This window comes from Hypomesus transpacificus, chromosome 13 (assembly GCF_021917145.1).
Source record: "Hypomesus transpacificus isolate Combined female chromosome 13, fHypTra1, whole genome shotgun sequence".
NCBI lineage: Eukaryota > Metazoa > Chordata > Actinopteri > Osmeriformes > Osmeridae > Hypomesus > Hypomesus transpacificus.
The window spans coordinates 13,814,863-13,835,978 of NC_061072.1; the positions used below are offsets into that span (position 1 = coordinate 13,814,863).

General features: G+C 43.1%; 2 protein-coding genes across 2 annotated transcripts; both read right to left on the reverse strand.

Annotated features, from left to right (window-relative positions):
* Nucleotides 1-3,419: 3,419 nt before the first annotated feature.
* adrb1 (adrenoceptor beta 1) lies at nucleotides 3,420-5,897 on the reverse strand. Its single transcript, XM_047033082.1, has one exon. It carries the CDS (start codon nucleotides 5,592-5,594, stop codon nucleotides 4,380-4,382), a length of 1,215 nt encoding a protein of 404 aa, XP_046889038.1. The 5' UTR covers nucleotides 5,595-5,897; the 3' UTR covers nucleotides 3,420-4,379.
* Nucleotides 5,898-7,595: 1,698 nt separating this feature from the next.
* nhlrc2 (NHL repeat containing 2) lies at nucleotides 7,596-21,075 on the reverse strand. Its single transcript, XM_047033045.1, is given in 13 exon segments — nucleotides 7,596-9,232; nucleotides 10,700-10,913; nucleotides 11,500-11,709; nucleotides 11,928-12,050; nucleotides 13,861-14,092; nucleotides 14,356-14,449; nucleotides 15,972-16,101; nucleotides 16,230-16,351; nucleotides 16,860-17,051; nucleotides 17,054-17,264; nucleotides 17,480-17,529; nucleotides 20,333-20,485; nucleotides 20,860-21,075. Coding segments are annotated over 13 exon segments (2,157 nt in total). The 5' UTR covers nucleotides 21,023-21,075; the 3' UTR covers nucleotides 7,596-8,969.
* Between the last annotated feature and the right edge of the window lie 41 nt (nucleotides 21,076-21,116).

The following is a 21,116-nucleotide window of genomic DNA, read 5'->3' on the forward strand; positions in this document are numbered from 1 at the left end:
AATGATCCTGTATGTGCTATGGAGAAAAGAAACATTGTCCGGTTTCAAATTCAAATTTTCCAATCTTGACTACTTTCTTGGACAGCTAAACAAGCATTGGTGTGACTCAGTGAAGAGTTTGGTTTTGAAAGGTGAATTGTATGAGTATACAATTTCTGGTTAGTTCAACAGGAAATCATATCCTCACAGAGTTTAAATTATAGTTGGACTTGCTTTCGTGCTTTGCAGTCAGCTCACCTGCAATATTTCCCATCTTCCCAGGGCACTCGGAACATGCCCGGGACGAGCATCCCATTCATGCTGACGGAGTGTTGCGTAACCTCCTCTGACAGACTATTTTGGACTCGCTCAGATAACAGACCCCGAGGCTCCTATCAGCCTGGGTGACCATCGTTCAATTTAGAAACGTGTGCCTCTGCCCCCGACATGGAAACCATGACAGCAGCACTTGACCACCACACACGCACACGCTCACTTCCTCTCCCTGCCTCACTCTATCACTCGAACCAAGCACAAACATCCCTGCCTTCGAAGCACACACAGATGCACGACATGAACGCAGGCAGGTAGGGCAGTGAGTCACAAGCGACGCATCACAGGAAGGAAACGAATGAAGCCTAGGGTGATTGTGTGCCAGCAAAGACCAAATCTGCAGCAGAACTAGACAGAAGGACAGCGTACTCAGTGCATTCTGCATGGTTAACTGTGTGCACGTGAGGTAGCTTCACATTTAGATCACCTCAGTTGACATGCAGGTTGAGATCTGGGTCAATGAATGGGTTAGTTCATATTCTTTTGATAATTGAGCAACTAAATAGAGCACAATTGACCTTTTGGCCTCAACCCTCACCTTTTCAAACTGCAAGCTATGGTTAACTGGACTTCTGTGTGTGTATGTGTGATTTCCGTGGTATTTGAATGTTAATACCGTATAATGAGTGACTATTATAGTCAATGGTGCTCTAATCCCATAGTCAGGGCACATGCAACCATCTAGTAATGCAGACATATAGAAAGTGCAGCACACAAAGTTCACGAGGGAACACAAGGGCGGGTCAGACAGACAGGTACTGTCATCACTTCAGTACTCTCCATAGCAACAAAGTGGGGAAAAAACCACGGGGGAATGTTATCTTCTTCAAGTGTTAATGGCATCCATCTGCTGACATCAAAAAACGTGTCTCACGACCGGTCCAGTGTGAGAAGAGCTCTCAACTCGTCCAGACGTGTAATGTGCTGCTATTTTTACCTCACGTCAACCTCTAGCACTTGTTCTCGCTATTAATACACACCGTCAGTCAATCGAACTGGGAAAATAAGCCTGTGTTGGTACATTTTCAAGTGTGCACTTAGTGAGCAAGGTCTACTGTAATGAAGTTACTGTGCTGATTGCTGACCTACACCAGATGGTTGGTGGGGCAGGGGGTCGTTGTTGGCAAAGCAAAAACGTTTGGCTGAGACAGCTACGATACAGCACGTGGGTTTATTCCCATTTTATCTGCACATAATCAAGCCGATGAATGAAACAAAATTTAGGAAGATTAAGTGTCTGGTTTGGACAAATTAGTACAGGGATAGTTTGTGTCATCCAGTGAGTGGTCACAGTTGTTGTGTGGCAAGGTAAGATCTTCTGGACCTAGTTGTAACCAGTGATTATTATTTCTGCTTTAACATGGTAGGAACAGCCATTACCAAAATAAAAAATGTTAATAAATAAAAAGCATTGCAGGTCAATTATGAGTAAATACGATCAAACAAAACCCTTTTAGTAGTCAATAAACACACAAGGCAGACAGGGTCTGCTCAGACAGAAGAGGAAAATCAACAATCAGGCCTTTGATCAAACAAACTAATGTGAGCATGGTTAATAGTCTCGATCATGGTCAACTCTGCTCTATTATCCTAAGACATAATAAAGCCATATCTTGTTGGCTTCATTTCGGCTGGTGAAACCACCAAGTCACATTCATCAGTAGCCATGGCAGTGTACACAGCAACTGTCAAAGACTGCATTAAACAAGAAATTGCAATAGAGCATTCCACATTGTGTCCTATCGTACAACATGTCTGCATATGCCGTACTCTTGTCTCTGATGTCAGGGGAGCTCAAATGTGTTTCGATATACGCCAACATGCAATTTATGTTCATTATTCTTGAACCGGGCGGGGTCAGCACCTCCATCTGTGAGCCCCACTTTTAATCTGCTCGGATACAAGCTTCCTGCCAAAAAGAATAATACCTAATAACTAGTTGGGCCTTTGCCAGGACCCAGTCACTGATGCTGAATATGGCTCTGGTGCCACTTTTGTCCGCATATATTAGCCTGGGCAATCATATTTAAACAAGGTTCATTAGCTAAAACAGCGGAGCTCAATTCCATTCAGCTTTCTTTCGACTATTTTAAATGTTCACAGCAGTCTCATGGGAGAGCAGCATTAGAGGGACACAGAACCCTAATGCATTTTAAAGACGTCCGGCTCAAAGACTGATTACTAGGCCCCAGCTGTGGGCCCCGCTTGAATGTTTTTCCTTAAGGGCCAGTCAAAAACACCCGGCCTAGGTGTTTACCGGGCACATTTAGCACGTTGTCATGACGTTCTTCACAGGAGGTTTTTGTCATATAAAGCATCTATGGAGATCAGTTTACAGCATCGGTAAACGAATGTTGCTACGTTTTGAATGGGATCGTCTCATTTCCATATTATGAGAAGAACCACCAACATCTCACTATGTAATACAGGTAATATCCTCTATGACTTACGCATGTCCACAAAGTCTGCATGCTTGGTCTCTCTCATATCCTATGACTTACGCATGTCCACAAAGTCTGCATGCTTGGTCTCTCTGATGTGTAGTTACACTACATTCTTTACTTAGTTGGTGTGAACTTTCATGTTCCTAACAAACCCAAAGAACCCACATCTTTACTTGTTTGGTCTTCAATTGTTGGGGCTTAGTTTGAACCTTTAAGTCCCTTGTATTGTTGGGTCAAAACATGACTTTGGATATGTAAAATAGTAAATGCATGCCTGCTTATAGATACTTACTGAGCATGTTACTTTAATGCAAAATATCACAAAGTTCTGGTTAAAGTTCCAGAAAAAATTGTGATATGTGTAGTGTGTAGATATTAGTAATGTTTTATGTATGGCAAATGGTTAATATCTTTTTTTTAAGCATTGATAAAATAAAATGAATTTTATAGCCATCATGTACACCAACCTACGTGAAGATCAAACTATCTTCCTGTTTGGTTGTTGTGTATGAATGTTTATGTTACTATTGGGTCATCAGCATTATTTAAATAGAATTTGGTCAAAATTTTTATTAGGCCTACTTCAATGTATGTTTTGTATGTGTGCATATGGTTGAGATTGTGGATTAATCGAATTCCTTTGATCACTTCTTTGAACAAGTATTTGAAAATGCACAACAAATTATTTAATCATGGCCAGATGGTTGATGAAATATGAATCAGATATACTTAGCAATTCATTATTCACAAAATATATTGTTTACAATGTTCTCAGCGCTAGTTTGCTATGGAAATCACTATAGTTGTGAGAACCAAAATAGAATGTTTTGACTTAATGTCTTCAATAAACTGAATTCTTCATTCAATTATTGTAACCAGTTATACAGCACATTCAACAGCTCACATAGTGTAGCGATTCCCTTTGTGAGAGTTAAGTCCATATGTACATAGACAAATACATATGAAAAACTATCATAATGTGGAACGAAGAAACAGTTGTCATAAAATGACACTTTAATGCACACTAATAAACATCCACCATAATACAATAAAACATAGACCCATGAGCATTGAAGATTAGGAGACAGACATATATATACAGAGAGAGAGAAAGAGAGAGAGAGAAAATGGGGATCTATTTGGTCCCCCTCTATGCTGAGGTGCACATCAGTACCACCGCCCTTCAACCCACCCAATTCATGTTTGTGCAATTCTTCACCTACTCTACAGACCTATATACAGCGCAAAATAAATACTGTTTATTTAACATGTGTTTAATATAAACAAATTCCTTACGTACAATTTGTACTTTAGGCATGAGGTATAACATGGCATTTTGACACTTGTTGAAATGTATTTACATTGCTGTTCCAACATCTAGTGCACGATTTATAAATGAGCTGCTCCTTTCCATCTGAATTGAGATGTGCTAAAGTTTATTATTAACACACGGATGATGCTTAGCCTTTTGAGTGCCATCATTGTCGTCCCAGAAACAGATAAACCTTGAGCATGATTCTTGTTCCAAATTTTGGCGCATTGACAGACGAAGTCTCCATGGGCTCAACTGGACATTTATGCAACAACAAAAAATGTCACCGGTGAAATTCACATTAACAATCCTCACAGCTGCGACTCTGAATGAGATAATTTGGCGCTACCCTCCAGGCTGCTGTCGCTATGGTCCAGTCCGTTGCAGTCTGTCCACGTCCCCATCATTCCCGGTTCCAATGAGTTCACAAAGCCGCCGGAGTAACGCGAAAGGTCGCATGAGCTTACGTGAAGCCTTCGGTCTGCTTGTCTTGGGCAGCAAAGCAGTCTTTTAAAAGCCTTTCGAAAGTCCGGACTGCGACAGTAGATTATTGGGTTGAAAGCAGAGTTGACATATCCCAGCCAGTTAAAGAACACGAAAAGGTCTTTGTCCACGACCTCGGAGGAGAACACTCGGACAACGTTGACAATGAAAAAGGGCAACCAGCAAAGAGTAAACGTTCCCATAATAATGCCCAGTGTTTTTAATGCTTTTTGTTCCTTTAATGCAAGCATTTTTGAGGGTCTCTTTCTATTAGTTTTGTTCTTGGTGGCATCGTTAAGGTTATTGTGAAACCTTCCCTCACACTTGTCTATCTTCATCAGTTGCTTTTTTGCTTCTCTATACACTCGGGCATAGACAAATATCATTACAACTAAAGGTATGTAAAACGATATGATTGAGGACGAAATGGCATACGCCCGGTTGGTAATAAAGTCACAACATTCTGGATTCTCATAACATGCAGTGTTCTCATTGTCCCGCGACCAGTGCATTAAAATTGGTAGGAAAGAGACCAGCGCAGAGATAGCCCACACACTGCACACTATCACTTTTGCCCTTGCCTTTGTAAGCAAGCTTTGGTATCGGAAAGGCGAGGTGATGGCGACATACCTGTCTATCGCAATAACGCACAGCGTCTCGATGCTGGCTGTGACACACAGAACATCAACGGATATCCAGAATTCACAGAAGAAGGAGCCATACAGCCACGCGCCCTGGACTTCCAGCGCGGCACCAAATGGTACCACCAACAAGCCCATGATAAGATCTGCGCTCGCCAGGGAAACAATAAAAACGTTGGTCAATGTCTGTAGTCTCTGGTTCTTGGCTATAGCAGTTATGACCAAAATATTACCGATAACAATTGTTAAAACTATGAGACCCATAACCAATCCTATTCCGACCATCCACTGCTCAGATGCGCCATCGCCAGGAATGTCGACATCCACCTTTCCACCTTTTGTGTCATTGTTGAAGTTTATAGATGACGGACCATCCCCCATGATGGGCAGTGCGCTGTACATATATTATTCCTATTCATCAAGACAGTTTGTAGAGTTCCTGGTCCTCTTTAGTGTGTCCATGAGGTAGCTATGATCCCTCGGCTCTCCAACTCCATCTGGACACCGCTTTCTGTCTGCTCAAACAGTATAGGCGATTAAGTAGTGACATCACAACTCTGGGCGACCAATTGCAAGGCTACAGTTGTTTTGCAAGTATCTCATCCCATGACAATGAACTTCACGAGAAGACACTTTTGCCTCGGCGCATAAAACAACGTATCCATTTCAATCACATTGTGTTGGCCTATACATGCGTCTTTGCCCAGTGCATTCCAGGGTTCTGCAGCAGACATCATCAATTAAGGATAGCCAAATGCTTTGATTGCTTTGTTTATTTAAGCTTTCCTCCGAGGTAGTGTGCTTTGGTTTTTAACGAAGACAACTTCTCCACGTCTTCAAGTTTTAATGTAACTACTTTGCAATTTTTGCCGTGCTTAATACCATTCTGAAAACACATTTTAGATTCAATGTCTTTTTGATAACAGCACACTTATTTTTGCTTGTATTTACAGAACTTCAGACGACAAGGTTTCAATGCACGCGTCGAATATAGGAAGAGCTTTCAGAAAGCATCCAATCTTAGCTAGCTTTCATTGTTCTCTGTTTAACCGGATCTAATTTTCACCTGGTCCCTGGATTTTCCACTGACATTGGCTATCTCCCTGCACCAGGCTAAATAAAGAGGGCCATCAGTGCTCTGCGCGCTAGTTATGTCCTTGCATAGGCTGGGCAAGAGAGAGGCATTTTCTGCAGTAGGAAGCTGTTACTGGGCGATAAGATCATAATTGCCCCTCCTTATAGCTGCGGCTGAGCCAGGGAACATCGGGCAGGGGCAGAAGTGTACTTAATCTGCATTCCTGGAGTCTATCATAATTACTGTAGCTTTCAGACAGACATTCACTATAACTGGGCCTACAGACAGAGATGTCTTATCACTTATATTGTAATAACAGTATCCAGCCATAGTGTTCTAGGCACCAGTGCCAAAGAAAAGTTTAAAGCAGTTTATGCATGATGCTCCTTTTTGGGGGCTGACAAATGACAAAAAATAGTCATGAGGGACGCCTTCATGACCGATTCATGAAACCCAAGAAAGGATGCTTTCAAATCAAATTTTCTGGCTGGACGTTTACTACATTTTTTCAAATATGATAGCCAAAATAGATTGAACCCGTCTATGGAGGAGGGGAACCCTCACCGAATTGCTGCTCCCAAGGTTTCTCCCATTCGTTCCTCAATGGATTTTCCTGGGCGTGTTTCCTTGTCTTCCTTGAGAGTTTAGGTTGGCTGAGGGGCAGTTCTGTGAGCGTATGAGAAGCCCTCTATGACATTGCAGGTGAAAGGGCAATACAGCCATAAATGTTGATTTGAAATGTTTATTTGATTAATTAGGTAAACTAATGGAGACCTCGTTAAGCTGTACAATATAGCATCTCAAATCCAAACCAGGACCAAAGTATGAGTTTTCACCCTAAAATGTACCTATGGAATGTATGGTAGCCTACACTAAAAACAACTGTGAACCTGGTTTAGCTTGGTTGGTTGCATACCTAAGAACTGGACTGTCAATCAGTAGATATGCACTGTGACTATGACATGACTGACCTAACCCAACATTGCAATACCTCTTGAAAGTGTCAGTGTCATCATCCTGTTGCTTGATGCAGATGACAATTTGACAAATACACCAAAGACCTATGTAACACAAATACCTAAACCACCCCATATTGTCCTAGAGGCTACAGGTTATCTGAAAACCAGGAGAAGTTATTTTTAAATCAGGCAAAATGGAAGAGTACAACAGAGATTGGAAACGTAAGCGGCTCTCATCCTCCAAACATAAACACATCTGAGTCTAGAAGATCATTTGTTTCTGTGCAAACCTTAACTGATCATTTAGAATCAAACCAGGTTCTATCATTTCTACAGCATGCATTTTACACAATGAGAAGCATACACACATTCGTTAAATATGGTTTATTGCATCCCCCATACATGACTGCATTTCATATAGAGCTTCCAGACTATGAAATCAATCCCCACAGTACAAAAACATGACAGACATTATATAGATTTGCACTGACACAAATCATCAGGTGACATAACCCTTACCAGATGAACATATCTTCTGCTTTGCATGCACATGAACACCCTTCCACTAACGCCTACCCAATTGTTTCATGGTGAACCATAGAGGGCTTTCCAACACCTGTTTGATTCATAATAAATGGAGGCTCCCATATTCATAACAATAAATCTTCTCATTCACCAAGTAATACATTAAACTCACAACGGCTTTGGCATCTCCATGGCATTTTCCATTTAGCAAACGTTTACTGATAGTGGGAGTTTCTGACATCCAGCCCCACTATCAGTAACTCTAGGTGAGCAAAGATCGGTGACTTCTGTATAAAAGAGGCACTTTCATAAATATTTTTTTTCAATTATTTGTACACCTGAACTGCTAGGTGCTGTCTATACTATTTTGAAAAGAAAAAAAAAAATATATATATTACCAACTGTATGTTAATGAGCATGTGGGCAAAAGCAGGTCCCATACAAATTGATTTAATTCAAGTTTTCCTTCAATCATGACTCAGTTATTGTTACATAAACAACTTTCAATCTTGAAATTCTAGTTTTTCTAAGAACCAGTGAAAATATGAGCTGCCTCACCCTTTTGTTAATTTTGGAAGCAGGTTTAGTTATTGACACACATTGACGGAAGTTTGGCAGGGTGTGGTACAGTCATAATTTCTTGTAAATATATATTTCTACTATGAAAATGTTAACAAGAGTGTTTTTGTTTTATAGCTGTTCTGGTATGAAGCTTGTGGCATAAATACCCTTTAAGCTAAGCTGGTTAATACATGTGAACATTGAATCAACAAATAATAATAAAAATAACAAATATGATATCAGCTGTGAACGGCAGAGATGTTTGAGTGCTCACAAATTATGATAGTTGTGCTTGAGGATATTTCAGAGTACTTACAACTGTGTCATGTAAATATATGTGCCACAATCCTGTCATTGAGTCACAGTGAAGGTACTTGGGACTTGATACTTTGGTGTTAATCTTAAAAAAAAATCATATATATGAAATCTACAAGCGTTTCTGTATAGATTATGGCGCTTCATATTGACTGTAAGGGCAGATAAAGGACAAGGCCTTTAAAGCTATCCACACCATGAGTCACTACCCTGTTGAAAACAAATCTCATCTTTAGACCACTGATAACTAAAAGGGGGGGAGGTGAAGGTTGCATTAAAAGGTAATATCCTGATTCTGAGGCATACTCATCCCCAGAATGAAAGGACCCAACTCCGCTGGTTTCAGAAGGCGTGAGCCATCGTCACGGTGACCCCTCCCTCGGCGGGCGCTCGACCTATGTCGAGGGGCTGGGTGAAGGAGGCCGCTTTCATCATACAAGCTCCACCCTGGGCCAGACAGCAGTACACCCATACACTGAGAGTGAGAGCAGGGCTGGGGCTTGCTGTCCCGGTCATCGCTGGAAGCTTGGTTGAAAGGGAGAGGACTTGAGAAAGGTCCAGGATGTCCCCGGTAACCACCTGGCCCTCTAGCAACCACTCATCACCTATGAAAGACAGGAGCTTGGATTCAGGAAGTACATTCAACTGTGCACAAAGGCCTTGATTGAATGTTTTGAATAGGACGCGAATCAGATTAGTGTACTCATCATCGACTACCACCTTACAGCTCTTCTAAATAGCTACAAGGTGGTCAATGGAAATTGGTCTACATCAGGGAGTGAATTCCTCCTCTTTCTCTGTGTGTGTGTGTGTGTGCGTGCGTGCATGTGTGTTCACGTATATACCGCATGGACGTATGAGAGAGTAGAGAGAGTGTGTGGAGTAAGATCTACTTTGCATGCACAGCCGCATCTCCAACAGCACAGGAGCACGGCTGGTACTGAACAGTAACTGTGAGCTATCTTAGCAGTGCTGTTCCAGCTGTGCCGTATGCCAGGGCCGGCCCTGACCGGACCAGGAGCCCACCGGGGAGTGAACCCGACAGAGGCAAGAGAGAAGACCAAACCAACACCGATGACATGGACGTTCAGTGTGAGGACCATTGTTGCAATACACTCCCCTATGAATTACACCTGTATGTTCATGACCTCCATGCAAATTTGACTTTACCTTAAAACATTGTGTGGACTAATCGGTCCTCCAAAGACTGTATATTGATCGGCTGGCCAATTGACTGTATAAAGTGCTTTCATTGTTCATGCGGAACCAACATCAACAGATCTTGATCGTGAAATTTTCATTCAGAGTTTGCGAGCGCGAGCAGCTAGATTTACAGATGCTGCTGCTCCTCCTGCATTGATTCAGTCATAACAGACCGAGTTTATTTTCAGGATCAAGACCTGCACTGTAAATCAGTTCAGCTACATCGAACAAAAAAGCAAATCTAAAATTAGATCCTTAACGTCATCGTTAAACTCGAGATCGTTACTCAGTCTCACCTCTCTGTGAATGTATATTTCCGCCGTACTAGAAAAGATCAATACCCACATGGCATTTTGAAGTATTTAAGGGTCTCCCACATCACCGCAATTACTTAATTACTTCCATCAGCCAATTAATGAATCCGTTCCCAAGTTTGAAAATACTAAGACACAGTTAAACTATCATTCATGATTCTACGGTATGTAGGTGTGCACAGGCATCCCCAAGGACAAAGAGTTCTTGAAAGCTAACGGTGTAATGACCTGACTGTGTGGTTGAAGTGTGTGCTGTTTTAAAAAGACTGAATATGGTTGGAGTGTTGAGATGTCGACAGGTTGAGTAGAGGATGGATAGGGGTAAACTACGGAAGGATTAGACAGATTTCGACAGCTATTACAAGAAATACTACTACATCTCGATCAATGACTCTCTGAAGAACATGTTTGAGCTGAAAAGCAACAACATTATTCATGTATGCTAAAAATATTCATTAGATCTCTCATACAATTGACACCCAATCTGTGCGTGATGGGACACAGTGTTCCGGCTCTGATTGGGATGAATACAGTCCCTTGAATGTGTGTTCTTACCCTCAGCAGACAGGCTCCAGAAGCTGGGGGCCTCCTCTGTGAGCTTGGTCCCCTCCGGTAGAGACAGAGTCACCTCCATGGTCACAGTCAGCCCCAGGGACACGGCCAGAGAGGGCAGGACGATCCTGGCCGCTGATTTGGGAAGCTTGGGGACTTTGGGAGGACCAGAGGCTTTGGCTGGCGCAGAGTCGACAGTCTCGGTGAGAACAGGGAACTGAGACGGGAACACAGGGAAATTGGGGAGAGCTTTCAAGATGAGGGTTGAAAGAGAGTATCAAAGCACGCAGTCAACTCCGACTTCAAACCACTTGATCCAAATGTAATCCAAATTATTATCGGAAAGACCACATGATTTGCACATTAAAGCTATTGGAACAGACATATAAATGTACACACGGGACATAAAAAGAGCAAATAATAACTGAGAGTGCGCGCGATGGTTAGATGGTATTTACAGAGCTTTGTACTCATAGCTGGGAACATGGAACTCTGGATTATGGTTGTGTACGCAATAGAAACAGTCATTACTCACGCTCTCTCTAATACAAACACTTGGCTCCACAAGTATCAGAACATGGACATATTTTGGTTATTTTGGCTTAGCTTTTGAAATAATCAACTATGGCTATATATATACCCTCATATTAAAACAGCACGCACTTCAACCCCACAGTCAGGTAATTTCACCATTAGTAAGAGTAACAGAGGAATACAGGGTCAACACATGGAACTCATTGGGTGTTGTCTGCCGTTTAACGGCAGAGGTGCCCATGTCCACACGCAAACACCCGGCCTCTCACCAGGGAAACGGTCTTGGTGTCCATGTCCAGAACCATGACCTGGTGGTTGTTGGTGTCGGCCACGTAGAGCACCTGGCCCCCCGTCCCAACACACAGCCCTCCAGGCTCGTTGAAGGCCGAGTCTAAGAAGCCGGGCCCCAGGACGTCCCCAGCCTCCCCTGTCCCGGCCAGGACAACACACTGCTTGGTCTTGGGGTCTACCACTTTGATCTGAAGTACAAACACACACACACACACAGAGACACCACACACACACACACACACACACACACAGGCTGTGAAAAAGGCTGGCCTGGGAACAGTAAAGAGTCTTCTTCATCTGCATCCAACCCATCTAACCTGACTGAACTACAACAGAGGAAGGGCATGACGTTGGGACCAGTGAGAGGATATGATTGGAGGAAGCCTCGTGCCCAGATCCCACTCACCTTGTGGTTGTAGGAGTCGGCCACATACAGCAGGCCCTGTTCCGGGGCCCAGGCCACACCAAGAGGGTGCTGCAGCTTGGCCTCCACTCCTTTCCCATCCACGTCTCCAAAGGCAAAGAGATTCTGTTGTCCAAACACACGTAACTGGATAACCAGCATTTTGGGAAAGCCCAAACAATCATTTCCATACAGTTCAATGGAGCTACCTGGGAGTAACTAACTATGGAGATTGTATCAAGTTAAATCAACGTTAATAAAGTCTAAAACAAAATTGGCTAGTGTATAAAGTCAACCTTCTAACCCAACTAATAACGAGTGAGATTTTCTGTTATTCCAAGGGAACCCATTCTAAGCCCTTCACATAAAAATGATCCAATGTTTTGCAAAGTCACATGTGTGACGTTATACATGTGAAATTCCAAGAGGAAGAGGAAGAATGAACAAACTGCAGAAATCACTGAAATAATATGAACTGCCAATATGTATGGTAGAATATTTCCACAGACTGTCTTTCCACTAGAGGGTCATTTCAGTGTCTGGTACTTTGGGAAACTGAAACCCAAAAGAGTAAATAGATGTTGCTAGAAGAGAACTGTCACAGCAGAGCAGAAATCAGGAAAATTGATATAAATAGCCTCTCGCTCTGTGTCACCCAGTTTAATAAATCAAACAAATTAGATAACGGTATCTCATTAGAAACCGTCTTGAAATTCTGAAAATCCTTGAAATTTTCCCACGCATGCCAAGTTTGCGAGAACTTTCTGCATGGAGTGTATTCCACGTCACTGGAAGTACAAGCCTTGAATAAATCTGTTGCTGTTCACATAAAATCAGTCAGAACGCCTCTGCTTAACTATGTTTTGTTGGGCATTCATCTGACAAAGTGGTACGGCCTCTGAGGGCTCTCGATTCCTTATAAAGAACCTCATGGGGAGATAGACTAAGTATTGCTGAGGGAGAATATAAACTGAGGCTGATTAGAACAGTCAGGAATGCCAGTCAAAGTGATGAGTGAAAGCCTGGAATGACCGGGGCAGTCCACTGTATTCAGACCCTATATGGAGACACCTATAGCTAGACATGGGAACCAATTCTATTTACAAATCATGGGGCAATAGATTTGGTTTCACCCAGAATAATGAAACAAATGGATCGGTCCTAAGAGTGCAAATGGCCTTTTTTTGCATCTCAAACACTTTCAAATAATTTCAAGGGTTTGAGATTATATAAACGTATATTTATACTATATATACTGTATATATCTGTACAGTACTGTGCAAAAGTCTAGGGCACAAGATTTTTAGTAGTTTTGCTTTACTTTAACATGTTTTTATTTGTGCTTAAGACTTTTGCAAAGTACTGTGTATAATATTGAGTGTAAACAGTAGGTATATGACAATGTGCATCATCTGTGAACGCTGAAGTAAAACATTTAAGACTGATCCTCTTGAACGTACACCAGAACTGTGATTGGTCCATAAGGAGGGAGAATTCATCCAACAACAGTTGGCCAATACCCAGTAAAGGCATCGTCTGAGCCAGTGGGAGTCATTTGTCAGTCGACACCAGTGTAAATGTTTCCGTTTGGGTGGCTTAGTGTGCATTACAGGTGGAAAGATGGCCTGTCCAGTTTCACTTAGGTGTTGCGTGACGTACTTAATATTGCACTGCGTTTACTACTTGTCAAGCCGTCATTGCAAATAAGAATTTCCTAATTGCCTGGATTAATCAAGGTTACACAAATGAATATACCCCCCCACACACACAAAAAACAAAACAAGGATGACTTAGCAGGGAACAACTTTGAAATACAAAATGTCATCGCTTACAGTACACAATACAGAACAGGATCCTTGCCTCTATACAATCTATACCCCACTCCTACTGTCTATACAATCCCCCTCTACGATCCAGCAGACAGACAGACACTCACCAGGGGGTCCCTCTCGCCCCCCACCAGCATTTTGACAGCCCCGTCCTTCAGGGCCAGCGTGCGGACGGTGCTGCTCTCGCTGTCGGCCACGTACAGGCAGCTCCAGGGCTCCTCGGGGGCCGGCGCCAGGCCGGACGGCTGGGCAAAGCCTGCCTTATGTGGGTAAGCATTGTTTCGGTTCTCCTCGCTGCCACTGCCAGCCCAGCGCACACACGTGCCCGCTTTGGATTCGCTGGAGGGCGAACATGGGAGGAAAAAAACTCAAATAAAAACGATATGAAATGCCCTGTCATAATGGATGCCAGTGACAAAGTCAGAGGTGCCAGGGAAGATCAATTAAGTATGATTATGGATTTGAAATGGCTTCGAGATCGGATTTCAAACTTGGGCCTGTCCCCAATAGCTGCAGACATGGGATCTTGTGATGAATCAGTCTACTACTACTGCACGTCCTCCACAGCTGGCGTAGATGAGGTCATTATGCCGGTAGCTCACCTTGCTTTGGGCAGCTTCCCATCAGCTAGGAACAGAGCCCAGATCTGGTGGGTCCCGGCCATGGCAATCCACAGCACATTATCCTGCTCACCACCTGCCGATACAGATCTGACCAATCAGAAAGTTCTCAGTGAGGTTGTATCGGCAACCCTCAAGTGTTCATACGGCTCCTAAAACAGTCAAATATCCGTCATTAAATATGGAGGGAGGCTGGGCACCGGTTGCACCTTTGGCAGCATAGTTATACATTTATCTTTGGACTGGAAAAGGTTTGTACTCTGGGGGATTGAAGCCAACTGGAGTGGGCTGAATCATTAATGATCCCTTCATGAATATGGAATGAGTGAGTAAGGGGAGTTGTGTGTGTGTGTGGGGGGGGGCATAATAGTGGACGTACGGGTTCAATGACCACGTTGTGGAACCCTGAGGTAGCATTTCCGATCTGGATATTACCTTACCTGTACACTTTAAGATATAGGGAGGCAGTTAAGCTGCTGTCTTAAGAGGTAAAGTAGCCTAGCAAGGAAAGGGGCATTGCTGATTATGCTGCTTCATGGGCACTCATGGTAAACCAAACCAAACCCCACAAAAGTGAAACAAATTACACACATTTCAAGTCTCCTGATGTATTGCAACAGTGTGGATTTTCGAAGCAAACAATCTCACACGGTACAGAACGTCTCTTGTCATATAAGGACTCTGGTGTTCTTTTTTATTAGGATGTTCAGCCTTCTTGTATTGTTCTTTGATATTGTTATTGACTGAATCTGTGAGGGAGGCGGGCAAACTGGGAGGACTGCACATATTACTCACATGCAGGATTAGAGCCTTTGTAGTCAGGGGAATGAATCTGAGGGTTGTCATGATGAATTTTTCGAAGCAGCTCTTAGTATGCACGCGGGCGCACGCACCCATACATCATAGAACATCATCAAAATGTCAGCCAAAGGCTCTTTCTGTCAGATGAGGTCAATGCTCACTGAACGTGGAGCCCGAAGTTTGGACTGAAATGGCCAATCAGTGCTGCAGCTCTCCCTGAGAAGCTTTCTTTTGGTAGAGCAAGTTCTCTCCAGCATCAAATCAGCTGCTAGGTTAAAGATAAAGAACTACACACACATGCACACACACTTTCATCTTCACAAAGAAACTGACCAATCCACAGTGAGACTTGAAGGCACTGATGGTAACTGTATTTTTTTTTTTCGAACAAAGCCCCATTCTATGAGCACCCTGTGTATTTTCAGAGATTAAGGATCTAAAAGAGAGCTTCAAAAGCGGACATTAAAACAAGATTGTTACTCTAGATAGGGAGAGGCTGTGATGGATTAATGAAACAAAGATGAAAAAAAGGAATTTACACTGCCCAAAGCAGAACACCAAATATTACAAGATTTGATATTTTATGAGGCATAAAAACGTGTGGGTTAGTCTTCGAGTTATTCAATGGCAATCACTGCCAATTAGGCATGGTATGTCAAGTTAACCCTTTGATGCCATTTCTATTGCAGCCTGTGTGTTGGGAGTCCCTTTGACCCCATTGAAATCCTTTCTTCACCTAGATTCTAAAGTGCTATTGCATGTGTTTGAGGTCACAGTGGGCCGAACATCTCGCTCACCTGCTGTTCCGAGAGCTACATCCCATGGGGAACTGATTGGCTGCTGGAGTCCCATAGCTCCGCCCTCCTTGTCTTGGCCCTGAACCCCCATTCCTGCCAGAGTGCTGACTCGCCCCTCCAGGAGGTCAATCTGAGTGAGTGAGAGACTCGTTTTGTAATGAGAACTTAATAGACTCGCAAAGTGCAAAATGGATTCCCTGACTTCCACACAACCTTGAAATGACACACAACGTTCTAGAAGGATTGGAGCCAAACTACCTTGCGTATCAGGTGGTTCTCCGTGTCGGCCACGTACACAGTGTCTCCTTTAATGGCCACACCCTGAGGAGCACAGAAGGAAGCTTCGGAAAGGCGGCCATCTTGTTTTCCACTCTCCGGCCCTGGGGGGGTTGCAGGAGGAAAGGCTTACTCTACTTCTGGTATGAACACAGTTGCTTAACAACTTTAAAATCTATATTATTAATAATAATAATACTGCTTCCCTCAGTGTTAATACTGACAAAGACACTTGTCACAGCAAAGGCATATACCTTAAATTAGACACTTAACCAACATCATCCAGTTGGCTTTTAATGGTTAGACAAATAGCATTCAGAAGATTCTAGACTAATCCCCAGAGGTGTGATAACTGGAGCAGCTGTGGGGTTAGAAAGTGTGTTCTTGTGTTGGGGACACAACCAGCATCATGTCTCTGTCATAACTACATAATAACAAAACGAAACAGTAACCCTCAATGTCATCTCCTTGAAGTCCACTGCAGTCACAGCTACCATCAACAACTCTAACATAAAGCACATACATGCCCAACAACATAACCCCACCCCCCACCACCACCAAACACACACAAAACAGTGATTGCACAAAGCCCATAGCACCAGCCTGACCCACCTCCTACAGCATAAAGCACCTCTCCAGCCTGGGACACCACCAGGACCCTGTGGTGCCCGGTGTCTGCTATCGCCAGCCTCTTCCTCCTGGTGTCCACCGCCACCTTCCCAGGGAAGGACAGGATGGTGGGGGGCAGCGTGTCCCTGTAGAGTCGGATCCCCACAGGGTGGTCCCTCAGCAGGCCTCGGTCCCGTAGTGTCTGAGGGCGGCCTCGGAGAAGAGGGCGAGCCTGTCGCGGTGTTCCTCCCCCACCACAGAGAGGAGCAGGTTGCCGCGGGGCCCCAGGAGGACGAGCGTGGGCCAGCAGGACACCTCCAGCTCATGCCACAGCCGCGCGTCGCCGTCGTTCACCACCGGGTGGCGGATGTCGTAGCGGAGTACAGCGCTGCACACGTTCCGAAGGACCTTGACGGGAACGGAATTGTGGGATATGGAGTTTATTAAGATCGTTAATCTGACCTATCACTGTGCATAATTACTTGTGTAATATATATATAATATATATATATATATATATATATATATATATATATATATAAATAAAGGACAGTACAGGTTGATTTACTTAATTTGTTATTTGCTATACAATTATATTTTCTTGTGAAGTAGCTGAAACGTACCTTTTCATTGGGAAACTTGGCAGAGTGTACTCCCACAATAACCAAACCGTCTGAGATCAAATAAAACAGAGATGGGGTGGAAAACATCTGATTAAAAAACTATTAACGTAGAAGAAATATGACAGTTCCTGACCATTCAGATGTGGTAGGCATAACTAGCATCCATACTTGATTTGTCAATACAAATATTTCAACAATAGCAAAGCTCATGTTGGTTACACAAAAACAAAATGCTTTTCAACAAGGACGGCTTCTTGCTCTAATGTAATTCATTTTACAAGTCAAATTCCTTTCAAGGGAATGAAATCATAAAATTGTGTCAGGCAAGGACAAAGAATCCAGAGGACAAACTGAGCTTTACACAAAGGGACAGAGACCAGACAGTGCTCAGCCTCAACCACACTGTGTCCTGGCTCTGAAGGCTGCCAAACATGTTCATTTTCTCTGATCTCTGGTTCAGTAAACTGACTAAGCAAACCACCAGAAAAACAATAACAGGTTAAACAAGGTTGTCACCTCAAACCATAATGTTTTTTGGATGAAATGTAATCATGCATGATTGTGAGTTATGCTTCATAATGAATCTGTTCAACCAGAACCTTATGTAACTATGAGCGTGGAGACTTCCAGTGGAAGTTCATGTGATTTGGATCTCATGATTCTAGCTTTGTCTACTTATGTTAAATCAATTTGAGGGAATAGATATGTTGGTGAAACTGTTTTATCTGAAATGTCCTTTATACTTCAAACGCTTGCCATCTTTTTTTTTTTATAATTATTTTTTTGTTTACTTCAAAAACATACAATCTTAAAATGTTATTGAAAGTGGGCAAAATGTTTGAAGACAGGTATTTTCTTTCACCACATCAGGAGTCCTCACCACACGCAGTTATTTTTCTGTACATCAGTCATAGTATACTGCCCGGTATCTGGCTCATCCTGTCTCACACGTCACAGCTTCAGGATCTGGGTGCGTGACACAGCCCATTGGCCTCACTGACCCTAAATGTTCCCGCACGTTCATGGGCTTTAGAGTGCTTTCCTAGAACGACATAGCTTCAGGATGTAAACACATTAATAAAATAGCCTGGATGCATGGACCCTACTGACTTTTGACCTTTACGATGGACTCCCTCCTCTGGTCCAGAGACCTAACAGGAAACATCTTCTTGTCACTTGACTCACCTTCCCCTTGCATGCTCTTTACCAATGCATTAAGGCCACGAGGAAGTCTCCCTATAGACCGCTGAAGGACATTGGGTCTTTGTGTTAATGCTGTGACGGCACCCTGGAGGCTTCCACATCTGTGTGGGCTGTCACTGTGTCCTCCATATCTGGTCATCACATGTCCTACACCAGCTACGCCTCGATCCAAAGTCAAATGACATGGGCCTTCCACACACCAACAGATGGACTCATTTTAAGAGGTACAAGCTCATTCAAATCACATTTGATGGGAAATGTGTGTTCTGAAAATTGGGAAAAGACGCGAGGACAGGCTGAAGCCTTGCACATCATGTTTCAAATGTCTAGCTATGACAGGTAACAGGGCAAGAGAATGGAAGGCCCAGGGCTCAGCCGCTCTCAGCATGGGCTTCGTCAGAAAGTTAGTTAGCTTATTTGACTCTTTCCCATTTCAATATAGCTGCTGCTCACTCTGCCGTGGTTCGTCGAGCTCAACTGAAATGTCAAAAGCACTTTTGCGCCTCGTCATTCATCCAGTTTCATCCCTGGGGCTTGAAACACGGAGGCTGATAGATGCAAAGGACAGACAGAAGCACATTTGCAGCGGTCTGTCAAAACATTTAAATTCACAACCTCGGAAGCGTAAAAAAAATCGAAAACCACATGCAGAAGGAAAGGTAGCAAATTCATTTTATAACGCAACATTGTGTTGTACTGAACTTAATTTCCTGATTCACAGTACTACTGAGAAGGTTTCCACACTGAATAATGACCCATGTAACAAGTCAATCTAAGCACTCATAGAAAATGAAAGTACACAAATTGGGCCTACATATTTACACAAATTACTTTAGACTGAGAATGCACCTGGTCATGCTCACTAAGAACAGCACATCAGATGACAAAACTCTTCTTCCCTATCGTTGTTTTGACTAGCCAACCTTTTTTTCTGAGTCTGTAGTCTACAGGCAACAGAGCCCTCCGCGCTGGGCCTAGGCCCACTACTACCACAGATTGCAGAGAGCATAGGGGGTTGTTGTGGGGGCGGCTGCTGCTGTACTTGGCTTTGAACACTTTACCGGATGAAGAAGCATACAGAATGTACCCTGAGCAGTGCCAGAGATATAGCGAGGGAGATTGTGAATTAAAGTGTGGAGCAAATGGCTGCATGGTGGTGTGTGCGTGTGTGTGTGTGTGCGTGGGGAGCGGGGGGGTGTACACTACTCAATCATTTTACTTAGATGATCTTGGTGAAGAGCTAACAATAGGCCACTTGACTGTTAGAACATGATTACACAAGAACAGACTAAAAATAAGCCACCCACCACAGCCAGCAGCATTGTACAGTACTCAGACCTCTGATCATTGTGTGTGTGTTTGTGTTGTGTTTTTTTTTAGCAACTTTGGCACTTCAAGGACTGAACTAGACTACTACAAGATCAGAAACCACTTTCAGAACAGATGACATTTCACAAAGAGCGGAAAATAGGGCCATGGAAGACATCCACTGTAACGTGAAAATGTTTTGACATGATGACTGTGTGTGTACTTGGACCAACCACTTGTACACACACTTGTACATTGATACACACGCTTGTGGTTGATAATATATTGCAACATAAGGAGTCAAATCATTACCATTTAAATGGGAGATGAGAGTGTACCTACCTTTGACGGGGTGCCTTTTCTCCAGCTGATGCAAATCCGGTAGGATATGCATGCAGTTTATGCAGCAGTAGGTAAAGAAGTCCAGTATCACCACCTTGCCAGACAGCTCTTTTGCTAGAGACAGTGGACCTTCTGTATTTAGCCATTCCAGACCTAGGCAAAACAACCCCAACTACAAATATTAGCATTAATATTGTATACATCGCATTTATACATTCTCTAAAAAGTTTGAACGGTTTTGTATTGTTGGTGATCACGTATTTTACAAAGTTCCACTATGATCGCGTGCCTATATGATTATGATGGTAAATGAATAGCCAAGCTTGTAAGAAAGGAAGCACATAGTAATATTTTCTGCAGAGAATAGCAGCATGTCACATTTTAGAAACCGGAACGGGTCCAAATATGGTCTGTTTGGTGTGCATACGGCTGGCTGAAGGACCGCGCAAGCGCTGCAGGAGCTGTATGACGTTTGCCAACAACTCCCGATTCATAATATTCAACTTGCTATCACAGTGTGAGCTAACCTTCATCAAAATCGGGAATCTTCAAATCTTCTCTTTCATCCAGTTTTTGCAAGTACTGGTACACAAGATTTTCTTTCTCCTGTTGGGTTGTAGCGTCATTTAGGGCGTTGTCCAGCTGACTCTGAATGGGAAACAAAGTAGACAAGCTGCACTGGGACGCCATCTTTGTAACAACAAACCGATAAAGTGAATTTGTTCATTCACATGAGTATTTTCAACATTAATTACATAGGACTTTTTCAGACAAAATCAAGATC

Bases quoted from the DNA above. Each gene is read 5' to 3' on its own strand.
- adrb1 (XM_047033082.1), bottom strand. From the start codon at position 5,594: ATGTACAGCGCACTGCCCATCATGGGGGATGGTCCGTCATCTATAAAC.